This window comes from Saccoglossus kowalevskii, chromosome 9 (assembly GCF_978046115.1).
Source record: "Saccoglossus kowalevskii chromosome 9, keSacKowa6.1, whole genome shotgun sequence".
Classification (NCBI taxonomy): domain Eukaryota; kingdom Metazoa; phylum Hemichordata; class Enteropneusta; family Harrimaniidae; genus Saccoglossus; species Saccoglossus kowalevskii.
Window position 1 is genome coordinate 11,810,696 of NC_140649.1, and position 23,710 is coordinate 11,834,405.

The 23,710-nt window shown below is 37.6% G+C and overlaps 1 protein-coding gene across 1 annotated transcript in view; it reads right to left on the reverse strand.

Annotated features, from left to right (window-relative positions):
* LOC100370277 (protein sidekick-2-like) overlaps nucleotides 1–21,899 on the reverse strand; it is a 46,844-nt gene extending 24,945 nt beyond the window's left edge. The window contains exons 1-5 of the mRNA XM_085503926.1: nucleotides 21,748–21,899; nucleotides 19,447–19,551; nucleotides 17,492–17,653; nucleotides 7,073–7,192; nucleotides 746–1,036 (exon numbers count right to left, since the gene is read on the reverse strand). Coding sequence (XP_085360052.1) covers nucleotides 746–1,036; nucleotides 7,073–7,192; nucleotides 17,492–17,653; nucleotides 19,447–19,522 — 649 coding nt within the window. The 5' untranslated portion in view covers nucleotides 19,523–19,551; nucleotides 21,748–21,899. The remainder of the gene's footprint in view (nucleotides 1–745; nucleotides 1,037–7,072; nucleotides 7,193–17,491; nucleotides 17,654–19,446; nucleotides 19,552–21,747) is intronic.
* Between the last annotated feature and the right edge of the window lie 1,811 nt (nucleotides 21,900–23,710).

Consider the following 23,710-nt stretch of genomic DNA (forward strand, 5'->3'; position numbering starts at 1 on the left):
CGTTGCTTGAAGAGGAGAGGTTTACAGTTGATGTTAGCACAGGGTTGTACGCAAAAGATATGATTCCCCCAACACCCTCTATTGTTCAACTTTCCATCTCACAATCCTTTGCAAAATCTAATATGAAGTTAAACACATTGTTTTCCTATATGTAAGACCTCACTTCATCAAAGGAGACAAGCTACAACATCATGAACAATTAATTTAACAGTAAATTTCCAGGTACCTTAACAAAATGAGTCTGTAAGGGACATATTAGTTGGTCCATATGTCATACTTATTCTACACCATTTTGGATTTAAAAATAAATAAACTGCACAAATTTAAAAGAATCGTACTTCCGACCTAAATAGTTACAAATACTGGGGAATAATTCAATGAAAAGGTGCACCACAATTGGTGAACATTAATACCATAGAGTTAACAGAATAATGCTCATAAATATTAAGTAGTTAAATAAATATTAAGGTGAAAAAGAGCTTTGCTTAGAATGGCTACTAGACTAGCAGCACAGTAGATTAGACAACCAAGTGTCATTTTTTTCATTATCACCCTTAGACAAACATAGTTACAGCATATACATGTATGCACTCACGTATTTGCCTATATTTAAGCTTTCAGATGATGTATAGGTTGTTATAGTAGCATGCTCAGTAACTTGTACTGCTGAGATCAACTATAACATATTATACAAATTTAATGAACAGTATATGATTTGAAAGTACTGAATATTCAATACACTTACCTTGTACATCAACTGTAACACTCGCAGTAGAACTTCCTACGACGACAATACCTGCATTCCTGGCTTCAGCATAGCACCCATACACACCGCTGTCCTTTTCTGGTTGTAAATCTGTTTTACTCAAGGTGAATATACCATTTTCTGGAACAACAGGATCTGATGAATAGTTTGGTGCATTCCACCATACAGACACTTCATTGCTTGGTAAGTTTACATTACAGATAATTTCTAAAACATCAGTGTGGGCGATGTTATATGTACCCTGGCGATTCAATGAAACTTGGAGATTTCCTATATAAAAAATACAAAAATGTAAATGGTTTATCAAAACAAACTTAAAACATCTTGTTAATAGTAAATAATGGTTAGATTCACAATCACAAAAATATAAACAGTCACACAAGTATTCCATGAACTGTCTTCTGCCAGATTATGAGGCAAAAATTGCAGAAAACTTATTTACATTTTTATGTCAATACCAAATTTGAACCAGATGGATATTTATAGGTTTTGATGGAAAGTTAGATTATATTAAAGAGGATCACTTCATGAAAGGTGACACCATACATGTACATTGTGTACATGAACTACTTATAGTATGCAATCAGCAAATGTAGTTCTACAAAATCTTCTAAAAATTTTACTATTGTATAATGAAGCAATAAACCACCGCCAAAGTCAGGTATACACACAAGTGTGTATATTGAGTGGATTGAACAGAATCAGGTAGCATACTTGACTTCAGTGGTGGTTTTAATGGTGTCATTATATTTTACCAACTTCCTGTAGTCTGAGACATAGAAATAATAAACCATGTACAAATGTGACCAAAACGTTCAACTTGCAATCATGGTAAAATAAAAATTGGCCCTGGAACTAGCCTACAGCAATTTTAGTCACATTGAGTGATGGAATTAACATATATATATATATATATATATATATAGGAGGAAATAAATGGAGGAAATAAATCTTGGCTACTCCACGAAGAACATACCAATACCTACCCAGAAAGATTATCTACACCGCCTTATAGAGAAAACGGCACACTTCATACGAAGAATGCGATGGAAAGCTTACTTCTTCCTACACTCGAACAAGGCCTCAACCACCAAGCAGAACTACGGCTTCAATTCAACAAAAAACCCTCCACCCATAGACGAACTAAAAGAATTTGAGGATGGCATGATTTACATTACAGATCCACCAAGTTTAAAGCAGTGAGTAGTAATTTTCTCAATGATCTCAACAGCGACGTCAAACGCATAAATCAAAGAAAGCTTAGAAAGAACTCCCATGTGCTGAGAGTATTGGAGACACATTAAATATAATTCGAAATTACTTAGCTGAAAACTAATTATGCAAATCAGAAAATTAATATGACCAGATTTGAGTGTAAAACTAATGAGGTCTGCGCAATGTAACAGAAAATCTATGTCTCCAAGTTTAATTGAAATGTGATTAGAACCAAAACATTATGAATTATTATGCTTATTAGGGAATTAATATGAACAGATTTTTACCCCAAACTAATTAGGTTTGTACATTGTCCTAGAGCATCTTTGTACTAAGTTTCATTGAAATGGAATAATTAGTACCGTGAAAACTCCAAAATTTCGACCCCTCTAAAAATTCGTCCGCCTATTTATTTGCCGGGCTTCGGTGTTTTATTTACCTCCAAATTTTCGACTCCACTAAAAATTGCCGACTCATTCTTATTCGAAAATTGCGACCAGTTTTAGTTTTCCCCCAAACGAAAAAAAACCCGATGTGAGCGTTCAAACGGGACCTTCCTCGAAGGCATGAATCCGGGTTTCTGATTGACTGAGAGATTTTTATTTTATTGGTAACGAAAATATATTCTAAATAAACGAAGTTTCAAATAAAAACGAACACAAAAATCTCGGCATGCTGCGTTTCTGAATTGTTGATTATTACTGTACTCAGTAGTGATTATAATAATGTACACAAAATAAATTTGTTGAATGGTTATGAAATACAAATAAAAGTCAACTTAGTTTCATCGTAAGCGAATGATTCCGGTCTCGTATAAACGTTTGATGCTGTAGGATATCCGCCATGTTCTCTTAGGTCAAGTAGGTCAAATCGCTAATTAACCAATCAAAAAGCTGGATGATGCCAACGTGTTCAAATTACCATAGCTTATTTAAATATGTTAATGTTATTGAGCGCAATGCGGAAGAGATTGATGTTGTAGTACGATATTTTGGCTTGGATTTTGATGCGAAAACGGCATGATTTTTTTTAAATAAAAAAATTAGTTGTTTTTAAAAAATAAACAGGTCATCTGAAGAATAATTTAACATTGTTCACAGTGATAACAGCTCATTCTCGAAAGGAAGCTTACCCGCTCACGCTAGTCACGATAAAAATCATACACGTGTACTCTTGAATAGACGGACGTCAATGACTACGGTAAAACTTACTCTATTTTAGCCGGCAGGATTGATTGAAATGTCCGAAAAATGACGCCAAAATACACCTTAAAAGTCCCATTTTATTTTCTTAAATCCCATTTTATTTTTTAATCCAAGGGCGAATTTACGGCAGAATTTGGTCCCTCAAATAAGGGACACGTGAGCTTTGATTCTAACCGGATACATTGCACTGGGTCGGGGAGATAGTTTGCTAAACTTCCATGTATCTTTTGTCCAATGGGTACCTGTACTTCGAACATTCGCAAGTTTTCCTAGGTAGTGCGAGACAGCTTTGTCTTTTGACCTATTAGTTTTGTGCTGACCTCTTCTCCGCGTCTTGATGTTTTGTTTTGCTTGTCATAATACTCACTGATTGATGACTTTGTTTAGATTTTGAGTTACAACTCGGCCACGACCTTTGCTTTTACCGTGAAACATGAGGAAGTTTACGTCAAGTGAGTTTTTACGGTACTTTAGATATCAGTGTGAAAGCTTAAAATTGGTTAATTATGCAAATTAGGTAATTAATATGTACAGATTGTAACCCACAATTATTCAGGTCTGTCTATTGTCCTACAGCATCCATGTACATTCATTGATATGTGATGTATAGTACCTGAGATATCAGTGTCACTGTGAAAGTTGGTTAATTATGCAAATTAGGTGATTAATATGCACAAATATTTACCGGAAACTAATTGGGTCTGCATAATTCTAGATTCATTGAAATGTGATGATTAGTACTTTAGATATCAGTAGAAAAGCTGAAAATTAATTATGCAAATTAGGTAATTAATATGCACAATTATTTACCCGAAAACTAATCAGGTCTCTGCATAGTCCTAAAGGATCTATGTACCAAGTTTCATTGAAATGCGATGATTAGTACTTGAGATACCCATGGAAAAGCTGAAAATTAACTAATTATGCAAATTAGGTGATTAATATGCACAAATATTTATCGAAAACAATCAATCTCTGTATAGTCCTTGAGTATGTAAGTACCAAGTTTCATTGAAATGTAATGCTAACTACTTATATCAAATGCTGAAAATTAATTAATTATGCAAATTAGATAATTAATATGTACTGATATTACCATAAAAACTATCAGGTTTGTGCAGTGTCGTATGACATCTATGTACCAAGTTTCATTGAAATGTGATGATTAGTACTTGAGATATCAGTGGAAAAACCGAAAATTGACTAATCATTATGCAAATTAGGTAATTAGTATCCACGGATTATTACCAAAAACTAATCAAATCTGCGCATATGTTCAGAGCATCTATGTACCAAGTTTCATCAAAATCCAATGAGTGGTTCTTTAGATATGAGTGGAACAGTCATAGAACAGCTAAAAATTAGCTAATTATCATGCAAATTAGGTAATTAACGAGCATGGATTTTTACCAAAACCTAATCAAATCTGCGCATTGGCCCAGAGCATCTATGCACCAAGTTTCATCAAAAACCGATGTATGGTTTTTGAGATAGCAGTGGAACAGTCGGACACACATACACACATACACACATACACACATACAGACACACTAACTGCAAAGACTCCCATTTTGTGCTTCGCACATGGGAGTCAAAAACAGCAGCACATTGACTGTACCGGCCGACAAAACAACAAACTTCTACAAGATGGACCCAACAACGTACAGCAAACTACTGGAGAAAAACATAACTAAGTCTTACAAAAAAACCACAGAAGATACAGCTAGAAAAATTAGACAAGAAGACAAGAATATTGCAGTGAAATTAGACATCGATGACCGCGTCGACGTCACCGCAAATAGAGAGGCCTTCATCACCCTGAAAGACCACAAACCAAACTTTGCAAATAATCCTGCGTGCAAATTGATAAACCCTACCAAACCAGAAATTGGCAAAGTAAGTAAACAAATTTTAGACAGGATCAATAAGAAAATTATTACAGGAACAAGAACAAACCAATGGAAAAACACCGCATCTGTAATAGAATGGTTCAACAAAATCGAACACAAAGAAAAACATCGTTTTATTTGCTTTGATATAGTAGAATTCTACCCATCCATTAACCAAGATCTTCTTCTCAAAGCGTTACACTTTGCCTCTTCATACGACCTTATTTCGGAAGAAGAAATAAATATTATTCTACAGTCAAAAAAGTCTCTGTTATCACATAATGGCCACTACTGGCAGAAGAAGAGCACCAGCTCATTCGACGTAACTACATGTATGGGCAGTTTCGACGGCGCAGAGACGTGTGAATTAGTTGGATGCTTTTTATTGTCACAGCTACATGATATTTGCGGAAAAATGATCGGCCTGTACAGAGATGATGGCTTAGCCGCTGTAGACAACACACCCAAAGAAACTGAAAGAATAAAAAAAGCCATCTGTCGTATTTTCAAACTACACGGTCTGAAAGTCTCAATCGAAGCTAATAAAAATATTGTCAACTTCCTGGACGTCACATTCAACCTCACTGACAGCTCTTACAATCCATATATTAAACCCAACAGCCACCCACTATACGTACATAGAGAGAGCAACCACCCACCCTCCATCACAAAGAATATACCGGCAGGAATCAACAAACAATTGTCATATCTTTCATCAGACGAAAAACACTTTGATCTAGCCGCGCCACCTTACCAGACAGCTCTAAATCAAAGTGGATATGATTATCACCTCAAATTCGAACCCCCCATGGAAAGAAGAAGAACAAACAGACCTCGTAACAACATCCTCTGGTTTAACCCTCCCGTCAGTAAAAATGTCACTAACAGCGTCGGGAGAAGATTCCTCACCCTGGTTGATAAGTGTTTCCAACAGGGAAATAAACTCAGGAAAATTTTCAGCCGTAACACCATCAAATTGAGCTACAGTTGTACGAATAACGTGAAGCAAATAATCTGCAATCAAAACAAACAACAACTTACAGCGGCCAACACCAATACACCCAGTACCGAGATCAACAGATTATGTAACTGCCGTAAGAAATCTGAATGCCCCTTAGACGGAAATTGTTTACAATCGGCCTTGGTTTACCAAGCTAATATCAGACGGCAAGACAACAACAAGTGTGAAACATATGTGGGACTAACAGGAAATGAATTTAAAACCCGGTACAGAAACCACACTGCATCGCTACGCAACCAATCATTGAGAAACGCAACAGAGCTCAGTAAATACGCTTGGTCATTAAAAGACAATAACATTGATTACGACATCAAATGGAGAGTGTTATCGCGTGCTGCACCATACAATACTTCAAGCAAACGTTGCAACTTATGTATTAAAGAGAAATATATTATAATTTTCCAACCACATTACTGTAGTTTAAATAAAAGAAATGAGCTTTTTTCTTCCTGTAGACACAGAGCCAAATCGTTGCTATGCAACAACTAGTTTTAATATCGTAAACGCACTCCATTGTTATGCAAATCTGTAGCGCTTATAACGTAGTCTGTTTCGGTGGTTTATTTAATAAAGTCTTAACTCCTGATGAGTGAGGTACTCCATGTACCTTACGAAACAGTACTGTAGAGTGAACTTTACTCATGTAGTCGTATATATATATATATTGGTGTTTGGTGACAATGTAGATATACATGTATGTAAAATTGTCTTAACTGACAGAATTTAATGGAATTCACAAATGCTGTTTAATGTCATATGCCCAATTGCAGGTTCATCAGCGAGCAACTGTCATTTGACTAATTCTGAAAAAAATATTTGTTTATGCATAACTTTTAACTTCAAATGCCCAAGGTTTGCAATGTTCTTCATTACATTATATAACAGTAAAATTTTTTATGCAAATTCCGGTTGCCAATGAAAAACAAAGCATGCTAACAGCAGTAGACGTATAATGATAATGGATATAATAGCTTACTCTTGTCACATTCAATGATACCGCACGCTGTACATGCACCGTTGACATTGTTACAACTTGAACCACTGATACAGGTACAGTCTTCTTGGCAATTAACACCCCATACACCATCAGCACATGCTGGAAAATAATATTAATTAATTTCACAAGACAATCTTTCACACTTAATTAGTAAATGAAAAAAAACAGAATATTTCTGTTATCAATGCCTTACATACACACTATACCATAGCTGGTTACTATACATAGTATGTCTAATGTAAATACCAAGTTTGAACAAAATCCATCTGTAAACAGTCGAGAAATGCTTGATTTTGATGATTTTTAGCACAAAAATGGCCACCATTCGGCCATCTTGAATCAGATCGTGAAACAAATTGACATACATATGTATAATAGCATGTATGATGTATGTGTGAAGTTTGATTGTGATTGGTCCAGGCATTTCTAAGATACAGGTTCGGACGCACGCACAGACGGACGCATGCACGCACGGACACACAGAGGGTTGAATAGTGACGACCACCAGGGCAGGGCTTTCTTCACTTGGTCCGAGATCAAAACCTACATGCCTATCTAGTTCCCATACTAGAGCTCAGCGTTGTAACAACCAAGCGTTGTACCAGGAGGCTGCGTAGAGGTCATCATTCCAATGATCCGCATTAGTTCTTGGAGGGACACTGAGAGAACGCTGACTAGGCGTTCGGCTAGGCTGCTTAGCGCTAAGCAACATGCTTGAAATAGCTATACCAAGCATACCTCTGTGTCAAACTCCATGCCCAGGAACACCAACTGTGCATTGGGTAGGGATGGGACTTGCTGTTTTACTAAAGAGCCCAACTGGTGAAATAAAGCCTGGCTAACAACCTCTTGTCAGGGTTGTGTAGTAACCAGTCATCTAGGTACGGATTGAGGTGTACCGACATTTGGTGAAGCAGCAGCACTACCTGTTTCATCACTCTGGTGGTAGGGCGCTGTGCATAATCCGAACGGGGGGCACCCGAAATTTGAATACTTGGCCCAGCTGGGCGATTAGAAGGAGATGGCAACTCGCTGGGTGCATCGGTATGTGGAGGTAGGCCCCGCTTAAGTCTAGTGGGGCTAGCCAGTCAAAACGGTGGAAGGAGAAAACGCTGAATGGCGTCTCCATGTGGAACCGATCGAGGAGCACATACAGATTCAGTCTGCCTAGGTCCAGAACTGGATGCCCACCACCTGTAGATTTGGTACTACAAAAACATTTGGGTAGAAGCCTGGACTTCATGCCGGCTGATCTACCCTGTGTATGGCGCCCTTTTCCAGCAAACAGCTATTTCCTGCCTGATTGCTTCCGCCTTGCAGGAGTCCCCTGGCAGTGCCCAATTGGGGAGACAGTGACGGGGGAGATGGAGATTTCAGTGGTATCTCTGGAAAGGTCCAGGGATCAGTCACCTGTTGACTCCAAACCGGACTACACCGGCGCAATCTGTGTACGACAGGGATATGTTCGGCAGTTGCGAGGTGTGGGTGATCTCTTCTCCCATGAGGTGAGTTTCCCAAAGGCCTAAAGTAGTCACTAAGTTGTGACCTGGCCACTCGCTGAACACATGCCTGTCCCCCCGGTCGCAGAGGTAAGCATCAAACACGCTTCCCCCGATGCCGGGGTGGATGACCGCCCGAAGAGGGTGAGGAGCCAACACATGGCTCTTTCCTCCCTGGGGCCGCACCACTACTCTTCCCTCCCGTGGAAGGGTATGAGCGCTTGCCTCCTGGCTAGGGCGTTGTGTTTTCTGTGCTTGGGGTGCCCTCCGTTTACCCTTGGCAGGGCCAACTGGCTGGATTTGATCTGAACCCTCTGGTTCAATGCACTCCGAAGCTGCGTAACTGTACCCGCCATTCCCCGAACAAAGAGGTGGAAGATGTCCAGTCTGTGTCACTTAGGTGGGGACGTACCCCCTGACTTAGTTTGCCGGCGGAAACACTAGCGTCTAAGGTTGTGTCTCGTTGCACAGTAGTGGCCCCGGCCAAGAGAGCCAGGTGACATAAGGGGATGTCGCACGTAGATGTGTGGTTACCCACCACTGAGTCCTGGGCGCGCACAATAACGCGCTCAAGCAACTCTGCCCTCAAGGCGTGATGGTTCGTCTCAGATTGACCTGGCGAGAACGCCCATGAAACGCGGGTGTCCTTGGGATCCGGTTAGGGGTGTTTTGGTCTCATCCCACACTTTGGGGTCTGATCCCAAAACCACACCAACCGGGTAGCGTTTGGTCCAGCGGAAAGTGTTGCATAAGTTTCACCCCACCCGGGGGCCTTAAGCGTTACCTCCTCCGTGGCTGACCAACGTCCGCCCATCAACACCATTTGCATGCCCTGCGCCACACTCCGCACTCAGACGGACAGGAAGAGACAAGCCGATGGGGTTGCTTTGGATCTTGATGCCCGTGATCCCATAAGCGTTGAAGCAACTGTAAGTGGTCGCCTTAGGATCAAGGGTGGGGGCATTTACATCGATAATACACTGTATCACCCCAAAGGTGTGGCTCACCAGTCGTTACGGATGGAAGACTCTGAGGGACTGCCCGAGGTACAGGCTGTATCTAACGCGAACAAACTGTCTCCTTTCAACTTAAATATGTGAGCGAGAGCGTGTTCGACTATGCGTCTCATGACAGGGTCGGTTCCCTCTGGGGACGCCCGTGGGTCTGCAAGAAGGAAGTCAAAATCCACAGCGGAGCCCAGACTCAAGGGTAAATTCCTGAGTCCTGTACGGCGCAACGAACCCTGTCTGGCTGAAATTAGGGGGGAGGCCAATGTGTGCTTGCTGACTGAGGGGCCACAGTAGAGACAGTTCGCTCTGACTGCATCTGATCTACCCAGCCTGCCAGGGACACAATTTGCCCCGACAGTCCTTCGACCAAAGCCCTCAGAGGCAAACCTGGCGCCGTGCGAGGACGGATGCACAAAGGGACTCGCATAGGGCCCCTTAGGAAGAAAAAACCTCCAGAGGCACAGCCTCGTTGTTGCCTGTAAGAACGGGTAAACCACCACCTGAAACAACAGACTGTGAGGATGCCCTCCAATCAGCAGGGGGAAAACCGAAAAATATCGGTACCTCCACCGACGGGCCTCCTACTCAACGTCTCAGTACGCAAAGCATCGGTAGCCGAGCGTGAGGACTTTCCACTCATGCCAACACGCAACTCACTTTAACCGATTTTTACTGGTTGTACGACCTTGCTGTGAAATACGAGCAACGTGGTAAGTTTCAGTGATTTGCATGGCTCTGGAAAACATCCCAGGGCTCAGAACTCCAGTGAAAACACACGCCTTGAAGGCAAAAATAGCATTTTGGATGCAGATTCTATGCTGGTAAATTCTGATTATAACCATTGTACAGTCGCCTCGAAGAAAGAGACAAAGCCGGCAGCTAGCCCCTGGTGCTGTCATCTATCCATTTCTAAATACATTGGTGAAACATAAAAATGAACACGACATGCATGAGGGAAGCGAAATACAGTTGGAAATGGTGACACAAAGAAACCAACAACGTGGTTAAAATGCGTCGCCGGGTTTTATTTTTTTATACACACAAAGGGGAAAACGACACGAGAGTAAAAATAATAAGAAAAACTTATCCTACCAGCCACAGTATCGGCTACCGCGACCTGGGTAGCAACCCAAGCCAGAAACCCCGACAGAAAACGGCAGGCCTTCCAGGCAGAGCCGCTAGACTTGATCCCCGTCGGTGTGGAGATAAAGAAAAGAGTGAATATCAGGGTAAGATGGCGTCACCACATTACCTCGATCACGTGGTTTGTGACATAAGGGAAACGAATCTTGGGGTTATGGGGCTTCCTCTGGTCTAGATTTTATCTCTCCGTCATTGGCAGAATGGCTGATTAATGCCTACAGTTCAAAATAGTCATTTTGACTGACCGGGGTCTATGGTGGGTAATTGAATGTAGTGAATATTCTTCTTTTTTTCAGGCACATTATTCAGAAAAATATGTTAATTTTTTTAGTAATGTAATTACATAATGTACACACAAATGTGTCTGTAACAGCAGGAAAAGCAGTCCATGTATCCCAAACTGTTTTGTTTCCAATGCCACGCTAAATGAGAATGATATGTCTCAACCAGTAAATGCATGAAAATATGCTTTTATTTATGAGTGTACAAAATTATGTGCAATTGCATGAATTGGTATCATGTCAGTTTTGAGTAAAAATACTAAAACACTAACATGGTTATGGAAGTTTGAATAAAACCACCCTGTTTATCCCTGTTCTGGACATGTTTATAAATTACGATTTCTGGTTTTTAGACTATCAATTCGTCAAATTTTATCGAATCACAAAATAACACAACCTATATTGAATAAGAATTGTTGTGCTTTTACAAATAACATGATGGTTGAAAGAGGACAACAGTTTCTTTAAGAACATGTTTGGTAGTCAAATATATAATGACAAGACAGAACACAGATCTGGAACAATATTGAGTGAATATCTAGCAGAGATCAAGTTACCTAACAATAGTTACTGGGTATATTTAAATCGTAACTAAATAATTACTACACGCTAATCTCAATACTTGGTATGCAATCGAAAATTATAATACATACATGTATGACTTTATATAGTACTTAGTAGTATTCAGGTATATTGGACTGGTATATTGTATACATCACTGAGCCACAAAAATTGCCAGCACTAATCACAAGTAAGATCAAACAGTTGTTTTTTTTTAAGAAAGGCAGCAACAGCAATTAACATTTCCAATAGCTGTAGAAAATAGTGTTTAATAATTATGAGCATACATGTATTTCATCTATACTTGTACCTACTGTTTTTTCACCATTTGAGCCTGTGCGAGCATCGTATTTCCATCTCCCTAATTCTGTTTTTTATCTAAGTAATTATTAATTGAGGCATAATTATCAATTGGAACTGTTCTCTGAATATATTAAGAAGTAAATGAGAAAATGAATTGTCATAGACACATTTACCCAATTGGATTCAACCACAAAGAGCAAATGAAACCACAACAGATAAATAATGACATCTCATAATACCAGAACCCTTCAGTGTTCTCCACTCTTTAAAATAGCTGGCGTGTAATTCACATGCAACTGTGAAATACATGTTCTCAAAAGATTCACCATAAATAAACAATATTTAGAAGTACGATATTTTTCCTTTAGGATACATGAATATACTTGCCTTAGTAGTGAAATGAAATTTTAACAACAGTAATGGTACTTTTAGGCAGTCACTTATTTTGACGAAAACTAATTTGCATATCACCCATGCAATAATGTTTTTGGTATTTTCATGGTCGATATGCAAATGAACATTGTATTTCCATTGGCTACTGAACTATTTCTATGAACTATTTCTCGTCTGCTATTTTTATCCAGTTCAAATCGTTCAACAACATTTTTGGCATGTCAGATGTACATCACATGGAATACTAAGATTGGGAGAACTTAATGTATGTTGATCACCTGGAAACTGAGTTTTATAAGATTTGAAGGGCTCTCGAAAGATCCACCTGCAGTAAAAATAGCGATTACTCTGGAGCCGCAACCGCCAACATCAAGTTACCAGGAGGTTTCTGCTGGCAACGTTGCGACGTTACTCGGTTCGAAATATAGTTTATTAACGCCAAATAAGTAACATTTTAACTGGTAACCAAGACTCGTTAAATCCACGACCAGCAAGCAACATCGATATCACACTTGAGATGCGGTGTATTCTGCCGTACTTTCACTCACTTCGCTTGTGAAAGTACGGCCGCAGGATATACCGCATCACTCGTGAAAATAACTTCCATACGCAACGAAAGCCATGGGGAGGGTGTGGGGTTCTGTCATAATATGAGATTACTAAAATAAGTAAAAACAGAAAAAAAAAGTAAAAGTTAATATTACTGACAGCAGGCATTAAAATGTAAAATAAGATCCTGCTTCCTGACTTTTTACTTATAAACTGTGCTACTGGTATAATAATGTTTTCATTCTGAAAACAACTCAACAATTCCATAAATTTGTTCTCTGCAGATTTATAGAACAGATAGGTACGCAACTCATTATACAATGTATTTGTTGCATTCCATCCGAAAGTGCATTTCTGCTCCATTAGACCTTTGTTTATACACATCTCACAAACTCTTTTGTTTGAGGTGTATTTAAATATTATGTATTCGAAAAACTCGCAGTGAACTTATGCAGCAGCAATATTTACTGTTTTCACTGTTTTTTCACTGTTATAATATGCAATTTAGATGCTAAATCGCTAATGCATATAGTCTAAAATTAGTGAATGAGGTAATAGACTTGAGTTTGTGAATTATACAAGGTGAGGAGATCAGTTAAAATATCATTACCAGGTAATGTTAGTAAATGCTCTCTGTGGTCCAATGGTGATCTACATGTATCTGTGCAAGGAGGGAAGAATTGTATAGTTCTGAGCAGATTGGTTATTGCAAGACTGGCTTGACAAAATTGGTAAACCAGATGATGTATTGGGCGAATACATATATGTATGAATGAATGGTTTGTTCAGTGGCATATTAGATTTTTTGAGAATACATGTAGAAATAGTACAGAATAAAAAGTGATGTTATTATGGGGAACAAAACCATATTTAAACTACACATAGAGTAACCTGTATATGTAAGTTTGATAGCGATGATGAATATTTTTGGAGTTATCAAGTCCACAAGAAAAGTTTATGACAATGCTGGACAACAACAATGCCGATGATGCCAGACAATTTGCCACTACCTACAATTATAGAAGAAATGATTTAAAGGTTATTAAGGTCTTTGTAATTTAATAGAAGTTAGAATTTATGAGGTTGTATTAAACTTGAAGCTGAATCAATATAAATTGCAGCAAACCAGGAGCAATTGCTGTATAGCTTAGACACTGGTTCCATACTTTTGGCATTTACTACCAGTCTGTTACTAGTAACCTGCTGCACAAATACTGGAAGCTTTAATGTAGATTTAGAAGTAAATAACACAATATTAAAGATACTGTATTTTTGTTTTAATTTGCACTATAAATTTGTTTTTGCAGAAGTTTCTATTCAACCATAAATGACAATTATGAATCAAAGTTAAACTGTAAATAGGCTAAATAGCTCCCGTGTGATCAGAGCATGTATTATAAAGGTGTAGACTTTGCCGAATAATTGAATGTAATTGCATGTAGGTCAATCCATCAATAAAATTGATCAAGATGTCTGAGAATCTATGACATACTGTATATGGAAACGCATGATTTTGATATGGGCATTTGGAAAACATGCAAGGACACTATACTTGTAAACAAAGGGCACTAAAGAGCACTCTATGAATGAGGTATTTCTAGAGGTCGGGGTTTGTCTCGTCTGCAGTTGAATAATTGTTGCTTTGATTTTCTTATGGTTTTTTTTCCCAATGCGACTTAATTTCACTTGTTTTTTTTTAATTCTTGGTAATTAGTGTCATTAGCGATGGAGTAGTTAAAACCGCAATTAACCTCAGTGCAGCAAATCGGGATAGATCTTCCTGACGCAATGGGCAAATTTCGCTATTTTCGCTGACAAGTAAAATCTGCTAAATTAAACTTATGTGAACATGTAAAGTAACAACAGATCGTTTCCTTGACAGATTCTTGAAATGAAATCAAAATAGTACAACTAAAAAGTCTGTACAAACATACCTAGAACAGATAAATAAAAACATCGTAGTTTAATGATCGTCTGGACTTTGAGCCCTTTGAAAGTAAGTGATCCAGCCCTTACATACGCCAATGATTGAAATTTGTTTAATTGCTATCAAATTATCGTTCAAAAAAAAAATTTCATTTGTGAGACGTGCTTTTGATACAAACCGAAGATCGTGATCGACCCTACACAAAACTACCGCCATTTTGTCTTCCTTGTCTTCGTTCAGCAAAAAACAAAAAACTCGCATATTTACTATTTGTTTAATGAGTGCATTTTTGTTTAAAAATATCAACAAGCAGCCTGTCGGCTGAGATAGCTCCGCTGTTAGCAATGCACATGGCAATTAAAGAACAGAAGATATCATTAGAAAATGAACAAATCTGAGAGAGGTCCACATGTAGTACCTATATGTATAATATATCAAAGCAATTGGACTTGCGGTTTTCAACAAGAAGTCGAAAATATCACTTTTTACCAAAAATTACAAAAATATTCACCGAAATTAGAGAATTAAAGATATCATTACAAAATGAACAAATCTGAGAGAGGTCCACATGTAGTACCTATATATGTAATATCAAAGCAATTGGACTTGCGGTTTTCAACAAGAAGTCGAAAATATCACTTTTTACCAAAAATTACAAAAATATTCACCAAAATTAGAGAATTAAAGATATCATTACAAAATGAACAAATCTGAGAGAGGGCCACATGTAGTACCTATATATGTAATATCAAAGCAATTGGACTTGCGGTTTTCAACAAGAGGTCGAAAATATCACTTTTTACCAAAAATTACAAAAATATTCACCAAAATTAGAGAATTGAAGATATCATTACAAAATGAACAAATCTGAGAGAGGTCGACATGTAGTACCTATATATGTAAATATCAAAGCAATTGGACTTGCGGTTTTCAACAAGAAGTCGAAAATATCACTTTTTACCAAAAATGACAAAAATATTCACCAAAATTAGAGAATTAAAGATATCATTACAAAATGAACAAATCTGAGAGAGGTCCACATGTAGTACCTATATATGTAATATCAAAGCAATTGCACTTGCGGTTTTCAACAAGAAGTCGAAAATATCACTTTTTACTAAAAATGACAAAAATATTCACCAAAATTAGAGAATTGAAGATATCATCATGAAATGAACAAATCTGAGAGAGGTCTACCCAAGGTACATATACACCAAGTATCAAAGCATTCAGGCTTGTAGTTTTCAAGAAGAAGTCGAAAAAGTAAAACATTGACACGGACGACGGACGACAACGGACGACGACCACGACCACGACCACGGACGACGACGACGACGGACAATCACTCATATGATAAGCTCCACTCGACAAAGTCGACAGCGGAGCTAAAAATAGGAATCAACTGCTTCGTTTTATTTGAGTAAGATAGAAACCATGCGACTGGGAGTCGTGTGCAAAGGGATTGTTTACAAATTAGATCATGTTGGAAGTGCTTTCAATCACGATGTGTAGCTCCAATGCGTAAAAAATAGAAAATTTATATCTTGAATAAAACTGACAAACTTCATTGCTGTTGCTGTCGGGTGTCTGCCTTATACATGGATTAAGTGCAGACGCTGGGATTCAGCTTTCCTTTTCTCTGCTCGTGGCGTCACAATAGTACATGGTTGAACCGACAGCCATGGCCACTATATTTTGAATGATCATAAATAATTTTTGAACCCAATAGTAGTGATCACTGTGATTATTATATAAATTTCTTGCAAAGTCTGGAAGGATACTGAAAAAAAATCGTTTACTTCCTTCTATATTCATGCTTGAAAGTAGGCCGAAGTATCCGCATACGAGTATCCAGATAATAAGTTAGGATTGATCAGTTCACACGAATTGTTCTGTTCTGATTCATCATTGCAAAACAATGGCCTGGAAACGGCCCAGCTTGAGAGAAACAGTATCATGGAAAGAAAGAACAGTATCGGACCCGATACCCTTAAAAGACCTGATGAAAACACTGCAGAATTGCGAGCAAAACGAAAGTTACGCGGCTATTGTCTAAGCGACGCAGGCCCAAGGAGAACACTGTGCATGTAACCAGCACATTTACGAATCAAGATTGGCAGAAAGTTGTACGACATCTGTCTTCGATTTTGTCTATTGATGAATATGACGCACAAAGTGAAATTGAACTTGCGTTCATGAAAATCGGGAAGGGTACTGCTTTTTCGTCAAACCGAAAAAATTGCCGCGTCACTCTTGTAACTGCGCATACATACTCCCCATACTCGCATACATTTGATGTTTTTAGTCGCTGTATCTGCTCAAATAACATCCACCATGATATAATAAATCATTATATACTAAAATTTGCAAATTTGCAGACCTTCCAATGAAATATTACCAGTTTTTTTGGCGACAGAATATGTTATTGCAATATGCAAATTAGGCTACTCACCCTCGTCAAATATTTGTTAAGAAACTTTAATGACTCTAAGTTATAAATTAATCAATGCAATAATTGACTAATTAATATGCATGGAATTGCACCAAAATCTAATCAGTGCATCTACTCATCATATATTAGCTGTGTGCCAAATTTCATTTGAATTGAAATTGTAGATCTTGAGTTATCAGTGGAACAAATTTTAGTCACAGAGTCACAGACACCGGTACCACATAAGCTCTATTTCACGGGAGCTAAAAATATACTATAATACCATAATAATTATACTCACCACTACAACTAACATGGTTAACTGTCCATAAAGTACCATTACAAGTTGAAGTCAATGTAGATCCATCTAAACATATGTATGTACATACACTGGTATCATTTAAACCATCAGAACATTCCACAGACTGTGTAAACTGTGTAGTTGGGAATGCAGTACATTGACCTGAAAATAAAACATACTTATTACAGTGACTGATTTAACCAATACAAAGAACATATTTGTATATAATATACCTATTACAACTATACTGTAAAATACTTTACTTTAGCTGGCATTAATTTTCGTTGAAAAGTGTTTTTGGGTGTTTTGAATGGAATTTATTTTCACTGATTTCTGACATACAAGTAGTATATTGTGTTTATTACCGTAAAAACTCGATTAATTCACGGTCTCTATTAATTCGCGCACCCATTTTATTTTCGAACGCTAATTTTTAAATGTATCCTTTTAATTTGCGGCGTTCAAAAACATGTTTAAAATTGTATCCTATTAATTCGCGGGCCAGAATAAAGTGGATAACTCAGAATATATTGCATGAAGACAATAAAAATATACATTTTGTTTGAGCTTTTATGTTATCAGTACTTGGTGTAGCCGCAATCGCAGATGATCTCCGTCATCACCGCCTTTCAGTTAGCAAGCAGTTTAGGTTCGGTAAAGATTTGACCTGAAAAAAATCATTCCCCCACGACACTACAGATGTTAGGCAATATTATTACTCAGTCGATAAAAATCCATCGGTTAGCACATCGATTACGAATTTCCGTGATGGAAATTTTTCGCCGCTGGTCCACAGGGTTGCATCGACCGTGTGTCCGCCATTATTCTATATATGTCATTTAAGTAAACCGCCACGTTTTTGATTGGTTGGGCGATTGACCTCGTGTCACATTTTCATTATACCGGATTCGGTAAAAAACCACAGGGTTAAGCGGTAATGTACGTTCTATAAATCTAACCTTGCACACATAATCTTGTACTGACGTATTTTTTGTCCAAGAAAGACGTTCCTTTTCATTTACCCCCAGTTAACTCTTCGCATCCATGGTATTTGGGAGAGTTGAAAGATTTTTTGAACAAATGACAAGTAACTATATTGATTTGCGTCAAGCTGGGTGGCCCGAATTTAAATATCAGTGCATGAACTCTGGAGGTCATTGCCCAATGCCACACGTAATTCAAACGCGTGGTTAAAAAAAAAACTAATTATCATGAAAGCAACACATTACGAAGTTGAAATATTCAGAGCCGGTACAATATTGTAAACAAATTTGCGTAATGGGAAAAGCAGTGCACTAAGTAAACGACGTTGATATATTCAAAGCCAGTACAGAGTTGCATACAAGTTGCGTAATTACAGTACCCGCGGATATAATAACAATTTTACGAGATTGAAAATGAATAAAGAAGAAACTATTTAACAAGCAGCCTCTCGGCTGAGATAGCTCTGCTGTTAGCAATGCACATTTCAATTAAAGAACTGAAGATATCATTGGAAAATGAACAAATCTGATAGAGGTCTACCTGAGGTACCTACATGTATAATATCGAAGCAATCAGACTTGTGTTTTTTAACAACAAGTCGAAAATATCACTTTTTACTTTTTACTTTTTGTGTTTAACTATGTGAATAGCATCACAGAAATACAGACACGGTTTGGTCTTCCGATAACGATACAATACAATACACAATTAGTTTAGAAATTCAGTTTCATACAAATTAGTCAGCAAGGGAGCATAATTCAATCCCAATTAGATGCCGATATTTTGTTGAACAGTATATCCTCCAAACTTAACATACATGTCATGTTTATCAGAAATTATAGCATGCTGATAATTCCACCTTCACTGTAGAAAACTTGCATCAGTCTTGTTCTTAACTTTCCATAACAATAAGAAACATTTTTATGAAAAAAAATGTTGAAAAATATATTGTGTGAATCACCCAGACTTACCTTTTACATGATGTAAAGATATGAAAATAACAACAATTGAAGTCCACAGGTAAAGCCAGTTTAGAGACACAGCCATAATGTATGTCTTGAGTTCTTGTGAATTTCCTGTGGAGCAAAGAAACTATTTTGGTAAAATGCAACAAATAATAAGTTTACAATATGTTATAATGTATGACAAATAAGTGAGTTAATAGCATGACAGGTAACAGTTTATATATAATAAATTATGATTGCAGTGATAAATGCATTGTGCTTTATAACAATACATGTACATGGTACATTCATTTTTCGACTTTTTTTGTACTTAATATTTACATTTTTGACAATCGTCATTTTTTAATGAGCGATAATTTAGTCAGTCACCATTTTTTGTTATAACACATCACTCGTTAATACTGTACCATAATAGGTCAAAACAGGATCACCTGTTATCGGCTAAATTACCATAGAAATTACTAGTTCTCTAGGGAGACTAGTACATCAACTATTGCCCGGGAATGACGTCACTCTGATCGTGTGATTTCCAATATGTCATCTGCTAGTTTGGTCGCTGATATAAATGGTCCGCCTCGATAGACTGGACGATTTAGCTTCAGTTCAGAAGAAGAACTTGACTAACTAGTAGAAAATAAAGATGCACTGAAGACGAAGGATGCAATCAGGTTTTCTAGAAGCGTCTTTACATCGTTTTGTGAAGAAGTCGAGAAGAAGACTGCAGGCGATCTATGCACGTTCCACCAGCAATTCTATGTGTAATGTGTTATAAAACACATATTGCATGGCCTAATTCGGGCTCTAGTATACGTCTATTTTCCCCTCGGGGTTGTGGGGTACCAGCAATACCTGCTATTGTGCTAAACATCGCCAGTGCTATGTGGTTTTTTTACAACTTAGTTGTCTATTCCAGAATTCAAGCTTTTCCACATAATTTTTTTAACCACGACATTTTACCAACAGCGATTTGGAATAATTGAAATTTGATTTACCCTTCTTCACGCCGCGAAACCAATATTTGTTTTTGATTTTAACATCTTATAATCGAGACATATCATTAAAAATTGGTGGGCTGATTTGTTATTTGTAACACCGTATTTTATTAATGTTAAATTGGGTGATTTCTATGGATGCTCTTTTCGATTGCAAATGCGAATGGCGACATTTTGAAATGACAATGTTCACTATTCAGTGCTACAAAAATCTCTTTATATGCAAAAATTGAAGCATTGTTATACACTGATGTATCGAATAAAGTCATTAGTTGTTGTATAGTTGACTTGAATTGTTATGAACCCCAAATAATCAGAAATATCACAGGTTTTTCGATCAACGGCCTTAATATGAACAACGCCGTTTTGACAAGATTTGTTTAGCGATGTCAGCATGTTGGTATGTGCTGATTTTTCCCTATTAAAACTAGAAGATGAACATGATTCCTGATATTAATCTTCACATGGCAGTTGGTAGGCTGGTTTTGATATGTACCGGGGTTCAATAACGCAAAATTTCATAGTGCTAATTTTGTTTACGTTGTAGTTGCCCGTGATTTGAGGTAACAGTATTGTCATACATGTACAATGAGATATCGCTTTGTATGACAGTAAATTTGCCCATTTTAATGAGTATTTTGATGGTATCGTAAACTGTCTGACCTCCTGACAACCTCGGTCCGGGTGTGAAGGGTTTGTTTACCCGCAACATGGTTCAAGACAAAAGGAAGCTAGCTATTTCCAGATCGGGGATAGAAGGACTGTGATGTGGTCTGTTTTAAAATTTTGAATTGGTTTTCAGTTTACTTTTTTTGTTCGAATTCATTTCTTCAGATAAATTCACATACATGTATTTACAAATTATGAATTTTCTAATAAAGTGTTTTTTTTCTATTCTATTCTACACATATTTATTCTATTCTGAATTCTATTAATAGTACCAATTTACAACTGGAAAAAGCTTGGTACCTTGAACACAATAACTGAATATATATATTTATACAGAAAACGTGAAATACAGATATGTCTGCACAACACAGATCGCTTGATTCGTATAACGTATAGCGTGTTTAAAAAAAAGGATGAGATAGTAGTATTTCTTAACATAATCAACAATTTATTTCCCCAAACCACGACCACCTAAGTGCATCTAGAATACAGTACATTTACGTATCTAAATATAGCCATATTCTGGGAAACCCGCAGATTTTAAAATAACTTATTACGGCCACTGAACCAGGAAACGATACGTGGAAACAAAAGTTTGGAAGTCAAAAATCGAAAGGTTGACATTTAAAATAACATTTAAACTTACGTGTGCAACTTTTCAGATACACTTCTTCTACGATATTTTCAAAGGACAGTCAAGTGATTTAAATCGTCCAGTTATCTCATATCTCGAATGTTATTAAGTATTTACCGCAACCCCGAACGGGACCCTACTTCCTCGACGTCGCCATCTTGGTTGTGTACTGGAGCATGTCAACACTTTTATTTCCTTGTACAGCGCCCTCACAACAACTCGTGCAAAATTAATCTGTTTTGTTTTTTATCTGAATATACATAAGAAGCTACAACGAAATTGGAGCATGACATCAACCACACTTTACCACCAATCTTGTAAATTCGGGTAAACTTACTATCTAGGGATCTCGATTTATTATATCCAGATAATTTGTTTTTCGTCTATAATAATTCCCCAATTGGCATTCATATTAATGGCCAATTGACTAACATTCGAACGTTTTCAAAGGACGTCGTTACGCACTGTGCTCGGTGATTATTTATAAAGACGAAGGTAATGCCTTTGTTGCGCTGGAAGTACATGAGTTTTGAGTTAATAAACAACACAGTAACATCACCATGTTTCATCGGTATAGCTTTCAGGCACTCAAGGGCGTCGCATGTATGCATTTAATATGATTCATAGCTGAAATCAAAGGCAATTAAGATATGAACGTATTCTTAGTACAATTTAACATAAAGTAAATAATAAAAAATATTGAAAGGTAATATCGCTTCACATGAACTGACAATTTCAGTTGTGACTAGATTTTTACTAAGGGTCCATCCCATGTGCGCCTATATATGGCAGCTTACTAACAGGGTAATAGTGTGCAGCGCCCTCAAGCATGGCGTCGTCAAAGATTAGACTTATTTATTATTATCATATTCGATTGACCGTGATCCTAGTCTAATGATGAAATTTTGTTCCGGGGAAAGTGACCATGGGTGATGTAGTACACGTGTGTACGAGTCGTGGAAGTTTTGGAAATGTTCGTGTATTATTTTACAGCCGTTTTGAGAATTATTCGGACAGTCAATTAGCAATATATCTTGGAACTTTGCAAAACACTTGGGTCTTTTCCAATCTAGACTTGATGGCGCCGTTGTATTGGCAGGCCCATAGTTGGGATCATTCCATCATCTTGCTAGATGCGGGTAAAACGCTGTTTTCAAAACGACACGGGTTGATTATCATACATTAACAGGTTGTATGTGCATTCAAAGTGTTATTTTAAATTGTTTTAACCATCTGAGTCCACCTGACAGAGCGCAATTTACAAAACAACTCCCGAGTGTTCAGTAAGCCCAGGTATTACATGTAATGAACTCGTCGTTGGCGGGAAGGCTCAAAATAGAGTTCCTTAGTATTGGACGCGCTGCTATTTCGCGACAGTTTTGAGCCAAACTAAATTTTTTTACATTACTGGTACATTATGTATCAAATTCAGATTTTATACCGAGGTGGGAGAGTACGTCAGGAATACACGGACGGAAAACTTAATTATAACGCTTTGATGGACTTTGTCAAATCAAAAGTGTCTTCCTTGAGCGAATCACTTTTTCAACTGCAGTTTGAAAATGACGAGGGTATGACGACCGTTATTATGTCTAGTCCATTTTTGTAACAGGGCCAATTGACTAAAATAAACGAGGGGTTGACATTTTTCGACAAATTTAAGCAACACTCAACTTGCGATTTTTAAAATTACTAAAAATGGTAATCACGTGATCGTGCAATCGACTGCAGCGATTGGCTGATCGCATGTTTACTCAGCCACGCCTTAAAGATTTAGGATAGAGTTTCTAAGATTTCGTAACAGAAGAATGAGGGAAGTGGACAGCGAGGCGTTACTTTAGCTGACATTTCGATGAATAAATGTGTATTTCTTTGGGGTTACGACACTGACACCTGGAAGAGTCATTTGCAGTCACGCCTGGGTTAGCAAAGTGGTTGCTGATTTCCCCTGTGCACAGACACGGTTTTAAACTGG